The sequence below is a fragment of the Vitis vinifera genome, chromosome 5, assembly GCF_030704535.1.
Source record: "Vitis vinifera cultivar Pinot Noir 40024 chromosome 5, ASM3070453v1".
In the NCBI taxonomy this organism is placed as follows: Eukaryota; Viridiplantae; Streptophyta; class Magnoliopsida; order Vitales; family Vitaceae; genus Vitis; species Vitis vinifera.
The window spans coordinates 1,370,553-1,380,412 of record NC_081809.1 but is presented as its reverse complement, the minus strand read 5'-3'; the positions used below and the strand labels follow the sequence as shown (position 1 = coordinate 1,380,412).

The window sequence follows — 9,860 nt, the reverse complement described above, 5'->3', positions numbered from 1 at the left end:
CCCATGCCCTCTGTCCTCCACATGAAATATGTCTTGTCATAAGGGGGTGTTTGGATTATCCAAATTCCTTTTTAACAACTCTTTCAATTAAATTATATGAAAAGTGAAAACTATTGCATATCCAATGTAACTTTTGCTTGAAATGAGATCATAAAAATAAATAGATGGAGGCCGTGATTGGATTACATATACAAGTGTTATTATATTAGTTATATATAGAATAGAATGTCTGGGTGGGAGGAGGAAATGGCGGGAGACTTGTGGATAGCTGACTATTGAGTGGCGTCAAACCACATGCAGTTAGATCGGGGCCACCCTTTGTTGGTCACACTCCAATGGGTCAACTAACCCTAAAAATTGGACCAATGGGATATCGAATCAGTGGACCAAATCGTCTCTACTCGGATGATTCTGTAGGGCAGAGATGTGGATTTATGGTTTCACTAAATTTTATTTTTTATTATTTTGTGGAATTTTTTAAAGGGTAAGGTGGCGGTCAAGTCCGGTTTGGTATTCGTATAGGGCCCGAGGAGGAAGAGAGGCGTCCCCATCAATTTACTGCTCTCTTTTCCTTGAGGGCAATTTGAATTTGGCGAAAATGGAATCAAAATCTGCGTCCAACGGAACGTTAAGAGTCAAGAATATCAATGATGGATGCAACTCACCAGTTCCACATTGAAGTCAACAGATCGCTTTCTGGGAGGGCTCTGTTTCCTTGTTGGCTTCCAGTTTCATGTTAAAAGCTTTCTCCTGTCCATGAGGACGACTCCCATTGGCCGACATCGGTGGCATCATCTCAGAGCCTCCTCCTCGATCCGTCACCTATGGTTTTGGTCACTTTGATGCTACATTTGGATTAAGAAATTAAGGTTGTGTTTGAAAACCGTTCCCAAAAAACAGTTTTTTATATTTAAGGACAAAAGAAAAAATAATCAAAACATGTTTTAGATAACAGTTACTTTCAAGAGACATTTAAAGATGATGAAAGCAGTTGAAAACATTTACCTTTTCAAACAAACCTTTGTTTTAAAAAATACCCATCAAAAAACAATTTTAAATATCATGCTAAAACAGCACTCTCAAGTCTCAACACATGAATAATTTGTATGTATTTTTGACATAGGTGATGTGGGTGCACATTGCCCCAAGGTAGAGAACAGGAAAAAACAAATGCAGGGTGTGGTGCAAAAGCAAATGGAAAAGGCTCCTATTTCTGACAGAGACAGTGAGAGGTTTAATTTAAAAAAATGCCCAGTTTTTGACTTTGGATGTCACCGACAGGACTGGGGCTCCTGTTCGAAAAACCTAGGCTGTATGTAGAAACAGGATGCCAGACCATTTCAAGATTCAAGATCATGTCAAGCAATAATTAAATAAACAACCAGGTCACCGGAACATTTTAGGGGGGCTGACCCACCAACCTGATGATCCGAGTCGAATAGAAATGTTGCAGTAGAATTATGCCATCGGTGACTTCCCAGCTGTTGGGTGAATTTCTTACTTCACAAGCCACCCTTCACCACCAATGGGGTTGGTCTTCAAAAACGGTATCATTCCATTAATTGACTAAGTCGTGGATTAAGGACGATATCATGTCATTTATGACTCAAAACTGTGATATTTTAATACTAAAAACCCGAAAACACGACCCCCTTTGCGGGAAGGATAAGATGGTGCTGAGTCTGCTGACATAATTACAGACGAAAGGGCCGTGCAGCTTCACAGACTGGGCGTTGGCCGACGAATGACTCTTAGATGGAAGCTTCTGTGGGTCCTATCATTTCCGCCATTAATCCAAGTTTTCAAAGTTTACCACCAGTGGGATGATTTTGGGATTCTTTTTGAATACTATAATGGAAACAAGTAATGGAGAAATGACACAAAAGTAAAATTGCAGCAATTTTTATAATCATACAGATGTTACAGCTGAAGCTCCAAAATCACAACATCTATCAAAACTGGTCCTAGAAATATCACATTCTTACTTCACCAACAAACGCTTTTCAAGGAACCATGATCTGGAATCAGAAGCATGAATAAGGGACAGGGGACGATCTATTTTGTAAAACATTTAATTAATGGGAGAAAAAGACATTCCGTTCCCTTAAGGAAGTAGCGAGAAAGATCTGAAACATAGTCTTAAAAGCAAATTCTCGCACCTCTTAATCCGGGTGGTTATGAGAATTTCCTCAAGAGTCTTGAGCAGCAGCAGCTTGCCGAATTCTCCGCTGATGAACATCCCAGTTATACACACGAGCAATTGTGACCTGCTCAATAACAGTTAAGAGAAGGATTAATAGGAGCTCAAGCATGTTTAGAAGTGAATCAGGTTCCTATATTGAACACCGATCATAAGATCTATAGACTTCCTATATTCAAGAGTTAATTGGCTACACAATATACAAACTTAAAAGGTTATTATCCCTTGTGCTCGGAATTGCTTTGATGGCTATACTGTTTTTATTGACATCAATGCAAGATGCAGAAGAATCATCTGTACTTTCAGACTAGCTTGAATTCATGTAATTAGCACTTCTAGGGGAATGATTAAAGAATTTGGCATGTATGTCAACAGTACCTGGGTAATTGTCACTTGATCCCTTAAGAACTGTAGGTCAGTAACAAGAACTTCCAGACTGGCTTTAGCGTTTTCCAAATTTTTTTGGAGAAGAGCAGTGGCCTGCACCAAAAAAAGTTATGCAAGAATTATGCATGTGATCTTAATACATAAAGGCCACATAAACAGCATTGGTATTCACAAGTAGCAAACCTCTTCACATGAGTACTCCAACATAACATTTGCTCCCAACCATAAACAAACTGAATCAGTATCCTCAATCCGAGCCCGGGAATATATGCCTTCGGAGACTTCAAAATCAGCTATAAGCGGCTGCACATAAAAGACAGGGAAATGAAAAACATAAAACTATTATACCTTATTGTACCGTTTAGATCTCGACATGATCCCCAAGAAAGGATGTGGAATTCAGATTTCTAAAAAAGACATGACGTGCCACCGTAGGCAGGTGTCAGTTGTTTCCTTCACACAAAAGATGGGGCATAAGGAACAAGGCACCTCTTAAGACATTCATCGGTGCACGATTGACAATAAAGTAGGTCTCAGAATTCAACTTGCAAGAATCAGATATTGTTCCGGTTGTGGAAGACCTGTCTGGTAAATGTTTGTCAGGTAGACATATACTATCTTTATCACTATCACATCACAGTATAAGCAGGTTTGTTGTGGTTCTGTTGCATATTATTGTGACCAAGAAAAACTACAGCTCCTTTTAAGCTAATGTGGGTGAAAAAGATTTTATATGGGTTATGACAGCTTTATAGATATCAACATCTTGCAAGCCAAATGTAAAAAGATTGATTAGACTAATGTCATGTGGTGAAGCTATGCTTTCACATTTAACATCAGCACTAGATAATGGAGTCATCCAGCCATCAGACAAGTTTCATTACTTGAGCATAACAACCAGGTTTAACATATTTAAATTTAAAGTCAAGTTTCTCCATTCATATTGGAATAAAGTTCTATCGGCAACTTTGCGAAGTTCAGGTAGATTTAATCCTTCTCACATTAAAGTTAAGTTCATAACCATTTCATAAACTAATTCCATGGATTCAAGTGCAGCAAATCCATGAGTCAAAGTGATTCCTCTGCATCAAATTAATATGCAACCATAGAAAACAAGCCACAGAACTTATGCTCTTTGTTCTACCACTAATGAATCACTGTCCCAAAGGGGTACAAACTAATATTATTACCCAGTTACGCTTGAGTATCCAAATCAAGAGCTTGAAAAGTATAACCTACTAAACTACAACATAATGGCACAAATGCATAACATTACAAATGACGAACCTCACCAGTACCCTTCTTAGCTTCCAAAGTGGCAACTACATCTAAGCACTTTTCAATGTCTGGGATCTTTGCCTGACATCCACAAGAAACAAGAAAGTGAGTCAAACTTGTTGCAGAAGAAAACAAAATGTAAAAAGTAACTAACACAAACTTGATTATTATGAGTGAGTTGATTCCACAAGGTCAAATCTTGATCAGGGCTTGTATATTAAAATTTAACCACAAACAAAAAAAATATATACAAATGTGGGTTACATTAAGAATCCATGGTTAGGAATAAAAAGTCTCCAAAATATGTTTAGCATAGAATTTGAAAATTAGCAATAACTTAAACTATGATTTCAAAATAAGAAAGAACGAAGTAAGTTAAATGTTACAAATTGGGGAAAGAATTGGAGGATATTATTCCCAATGCTGCCATAAAATGGGGTCAACTTATGGTGCAAACTCTCTACGTTGCACTGCAATTATCCAGCTGTCAATTACATTCAACCTTTATGCAAATTTTAACATATTACAATGTGACTGGATGGCTGAGTATATTGACCAGCTTCCAGTCATCAATAATTAGTGTGTTGAACACCTTTTGACATGATACATGAGTTGTTCAACAGAAGTCTGAATATATAAAAAAAAAAATGTGACTGCCTAAGTATACTTTCAGAATGGGCAAAATAACAAGTAGATACAGAATATTTATGTAGGGACTTTGTTATGAAGTTTGCGCTTTGCTTAGTCCCTTGTAGGGATGGCAACAGGAAGGGTTGGAGATACAATGGTCCCAACCCTATCAAGGATGCTTCATATGTAATAATCTTGTCTGGAGACTGCCAAGGGATAGAATGTTTTGTCCCAAATCTGCCCCTTATCCTTGCCCACCGACTAGGGGTGAGACCACTGGATTACCTGAGTAGTGACACACTGCCACCCCAAGTCCATGATGAGGAGTCAATCACAATAGTTGGATTCCATTACCCAAAGAACCTTACTTGGGCTCCACCTAGCTCTAGGCATTATGCATTTGCTCAAAATTTTGCAGTCAATCTCCAAAATTTTCTTTTTCTTTTTAAAAAAAAAAAAATTAAATTCAAGGGGTACACAGCTCCTAATTTCTTTTATAGATAAAGAAGAAACTTATAGAAAATTGCCAATGGGCTCTACAACTTATCACAAAATTAAGTCTGGCAAAGCATCAAGCTCAGGTTATTACCTTCTTGCTTCTTCATTATTAAGAATTTTTGAAGAATGATGCCCAAGAATTAGCTGTACTATGGCTTAGAGTCAAACTATTTTGACTTTACTACCAGAAGCACTGACCATGATTCTTCCACAGAAACAACAGACTCTATATTATAAAAAGTTGCCATGTCCAACAATCTGTATGTGTCTAGGTGCAATTGTCCTGTAAATGCCCACAAATCGAAACAAACAAGTACAATTGAAAGAACCCATTCACACACCATTAATGTATAGTTTATATAAGATATTATGAATTTATGATTTGAGTACTTTGAGCTCCAATCAAGATTAAATTTCTCTTTAACTCACTAATGGTCAAATTGATTAAAGCTTTCTCTATACATTACATGCAAAGAAATGAAACATGGACACTATTAGACACAATAAAGAAAGCACAAATTCAATGAAAGAGCACCTGAAGATCCCTTTGCTGAGCAAGAAGTTTCATCTCAACTAACTTGTATTGCTGAAGTCTGCACAAGATCAGGGAACCAAGATAAGTTAAAAAATCTTTAAATAAATTCAGAAACAAACTTATGGTGAAATACTCTGAATATGGTTCCATGCATGGTTGAATCATTCGGAATTAGTTCTTTTACAAAAGCATGAGATTAGCGCTGCTCTTCTAGTTGAACATTAATGAACCCTTAATTTAGATGGTTCAGACCATGATAAAGAATATCAATGAAATGTGGACAATCAGCAGTGAGTAAGATCAAGGCACAAAGAATGATGAGCAAATATTTTATAAATCTTATCACTTGAGAACTTGTAAGAGTTATGAAATTTCATGACAAACGAATAAACTACAAGCAAATAAGTCATATTACAGTGTAATAGCTAGCAATATAGCTTACAACAGAACACGGATTAATGCAATAAAGCTAACCTACATGTATGGTTGTAAATACACTAATCATATTATTTGCCATTCTCTTATGTTTCAATAAAGCATGCAAGAAATATCAAGCAATATAACCAATATACAAAGTTAGCTACCTATTTCTATAGACCTATGTGCGCATATTTGGCATGTTTGCTTATAAGTCTATTTGACAGTGATTCTAGGAAGCGTTTTTAGCCTAAAAAGTGTTCTTGAAAAAAAATTAGGTGTTTGGCAAAATTTGGACAACACTTTAAAAAAATTTTAAAATCACTTATAGTGTCTTCTAGAGAAACAATTGATAGACGATTCTCTTAAAAACACTTTTAGAGAAAACACTTCCAATAGAAACACTACCAAACACATTCTATAACAGAAATGCATCCATGTGGCATGTTTGCCTGTACAGAAATGTGTCTATGTGGCATATTCAAAGTTATAACTTTCAACGTTCATCATTATCCTTCCGTCCTCTGATATGGGAAAGAGCCTAAAAAGAAACAATTTTTTCAAAAAAGAAAGTGAAAGTACAAAATGGCCTTTCTAAGTGCCACAAAAAGGAAAAAAAAAAAAAAAAGGCTTCGGAACTTCACTTTTCCTAAAACAATTTAAAAAGAATCAAGGGTGCAGATATCAGAGATATAGTATATTATATATATATATATATATATATTGTGTCATGTACCTTAAGATACTCTTAAGAGATGATGCATAGAACTGTATCATATTTTGTATCACAAATTTTTAAAATAAAATTCCACATTAGCAAGCCTGATGCTGAATGTTTTTCTCAAGAAATAATTCAGGCCTTTTAAAAGGATATCAGGAAAGTTAAGGGCATTACCCCATATCATAATCAATATTGCTTTTAAATCGTTATCCACAGAAATTTCTGAATAATCATAGCCCATGCAGCTAATTCTAGTAAAATCCTCAACCTATGCACTTCAACCATTCCACTGAATGGAAAAGTTTCTAATGTTCTATCAAGGAGTATGGATGCCAAGAATGGAAGGTTCTTAGGAACCCTAAAAAATATTAAGGTTCTTAATATTTTTCTTGCTGTCATGAGTGTCAATAACTTGAATTGAGACCTACAAGACCCTGACAAAAGAAGACCTACAAGACCCAAACTTTTGTAGGAACCCTGGTAATGAGAGGTAGAGCTACATTTACAAAAGGACTACCCTTTTATTTTTGTTTTTCTTTTCACTTCAGAAGATTTCAGATTCGAGAATTTGGAGTTTTGTGGTAGTTCTCAAGACATTCCTAACCTGATTTCATTCTTATCAAGAATATCATTATATTAACCAAACCAAAATTGAAAACCTAATAGACCTAAAATTGATAATTTTCTTTTAGACATCTCTAAACTTCCAAAATATAATTGCAACAGCAACATCACTCGAAATTTAACCATTACATCGAAGTGTCCTGGACTCAACCTAACTCAACAATGTCCCACCCCAAAAATTTGCATTTCAGAGACTTCATCTTACAAAATAAAGAGTCAGAATACCAGATACAACAAGTACGAGCATGCTCACATCTGACCATTCGTTTTGGTTACAGAGAATACCGAGAAAGGGAATGATTTTTTAGATTGAACGAGGGTTCTAGTTCCACAACTCCTAATTTAAGAAAAACATGAGGTTAGAAGACTACAATTTCTTTTCCTTCCCTTTCTCGGCAACCAAACACAACGCCAAGCCTTTACATCTCAAATATGGAGCAAGATCATGTACTGGTAACAACCAATTTAGATCAGAGAGAAGAAAAACTAAATTTATATCATTGAAAGAGTCAAAAGGGATGTCGAAAGCTATTGAAGAGTGTCATCAAAATTCAATCAAAGGTCAGATTTTGATCCTAGATTCATAGGCGAGAGATTACATAGAATGAAGCGAAGTGAGAGATGAGAAAGAAAGAGGTGACCTCTCTTGAAGAAAAGCGAGGGCAGAGTTACAATCGAGGCCTGATTCAGTAAGATAGGTTTGAACATCGTGTACAAAGGAAGCTCCTGGAATGCCTCGTCGCTCAGTAACTGCAGGAGATGATGATGATGAAGCCATTGTCGCCAGAACGATCCCACGAGAGAGAGAGAGAGATGGTAGACTCGCGATTCTCCCTCTCTAGTCTCGAGTGTGTTTTTGGGTTTAGGGGAAGAGATGCCGCGAGGGCGAGATGTGTAACAAGAAGCCGAGAACGACGTCGTTTCTCAGTCTTCTCTTATTATTCGGCACGACGTCGCTTTGGGTTGTGGCAAAAAAAATTCAATAATTTTACTTGAAATTAAAATTAACTTAACATAATAAGCTAAATGAAATTACTTTGTTCTGCATTGAAAGTAAATTTATACCCTTTTTAGTCATAACCATCAATTATTCATCTCAATTTCGTCTTCAAAACTTCTCACACCCAATTTTTTTAAATTAATTAGTTTCAAATATTAAATTATAATTATATCATATATATATATATATATATATATATATATATATATATATATTGTTATTATCTTGAAATTTGATATAAATATATAGAAAAAAAATTAAAAACAATATTGATAAATTTTAAATCATAAAAATTGATCAACCAAATCTAATTCAATTAATCCGAACTCAACAAAAATGAGTTGAATCGTGTTTGGACTGAGCATATTTTGTTAAAAGTTGGGCTAGGTCGGGTTCGAGTTAGTCATGAACCAGCCCAAGTAGCAGCCCTATCCCTAATGAGGAGAAAGGCATGAGAGTCCATAAAATTGGGCCCTGGCCCAATTAATAGGTTCGTTTAGCCCAATAACTGAATATAAGTTCTATAACAAGTCTTGGCCCAAGGTGTAGCAAACTGGAGAGGCCCAAGGGCCAGAATCCTTGATTTTCAAGTCTTTACCTTAATGCAAAATTTTCAACAAGATGGCAATCAAATTCAAGCTATTAGTCCTAGAGATTTCTAAGTAGTAATCCACTTATTTTTATTACTATTATTATTAATTTTTTCTCTGAAACTGAAATACAGACAGACCATAGAGTAAATAGTGGCTTGAAACTCGAAATGGGTACATAGGAATATATCCCACTTCACTTTGTACACTAAAATATTACATGAAATATGGGCTTAGAAAGAGTTGAATTGAATGAAACTCAACCTTTCCAAGGAAAATATATGAGATTATTTGCTCAATCACAAGTTGATAAAGAGTTGACCATGGTCTTCATAACCTTCACCCTCATTTGCAACCACATGATGTAATAAGCTGTCTCTGCGAAGAGGCCGTCCAAGCCCATGGATTCGCCATTTGGGACAAGACTTTTGAGGGTTCTCACCCTTCTCATTACCCCATCACTTCTGAGCCTCCTAGAACCTTCTAGAACTGCCCTCCTCTTCAGCAAGATCCTCCTCTGAGTGCCACCTCGAATGCTTCTCTTCCTCCATTGCCTTCTCTTTGCCCTGTTTTGAAGGACCATGCCCTTCAAATCACGGGCACTAGCGGGTGGATTTGGAGAAGCCCCCATGAAGTGACCAAGGAATTGAGTTATGAGTTAAGACCTAAGACCCCAGTTGCCTTAAGCCCTTAAAAAGGGGAGAAAGTGGGAAACTACGAAAACCGAAATAGAAAAGCTGCCAAGAGAAAAGGGGCAGATAGAAGGGGTCTTTATAAGTTGTTGGGACTTGGGAAATGGGTTGATGTGGATAATATGGTGTAAGAGGCAAGGGAGACCCTACAAGAAGAATTCCAAAAGAATGGGGATAAATGAATGTGGGAGACCCAAGTGCCCTAAACCTTTGCTTCGTGTTTTGGCCATGTCCTACAACTCAAAACCCACATGCTCTCACATGATTCCTCAAGAACACACCCAACTT

General features: G+C 36.5%; 2 protein-coding genes across 2 annotated transcripts; both read right to left on the bottom strand.

Annotated features, from left to right (window-relative positions):
* Positions 1–1,875: 1,875 nt before the first annotated feature.
* Positions 1,876–8,209, bottom strand: LOC100265427 (prefoldin subunit 3). The gene is made up of 6 exons (XM_002279322.5): positions 7,932–8,209; positions 5,529–5,586; positions 3,875–3,946; positions 2,771–2,890; positions 2,579–2,680; positions 1,876–2,267 (listed from the first exon to the last, which is right to left on the bottom strand). The coding sequence occupies exons 1-6, from the start codon at positions 8,066–8,068 to the stop codon at positions 2,190–2,192; spliced, it is 567 nt and encodes a 188-aa protein (XP_002279358.1). The 5' UTR covers positions 8,069–8,209; the 3' UTR covers positions 1,876–2,189.
* Positions 8,210–9,175: 966 nt separating this feature from the next.
* On the bottom strand, positions 9,176–9,511 carry LOC104879220 (transcription factor UPBEAT1-like). Its single transcript, XM_010651293.1, has one exon. It carries the CDS (start codon positions 9,509–9,511, stop codon positions 9,176–9,178), a length of 336 nt encoding a protein of 111 aa, XP_010649595.1.
* Positions 9,512–9,860: the final 349 nt, after the last annotated feature.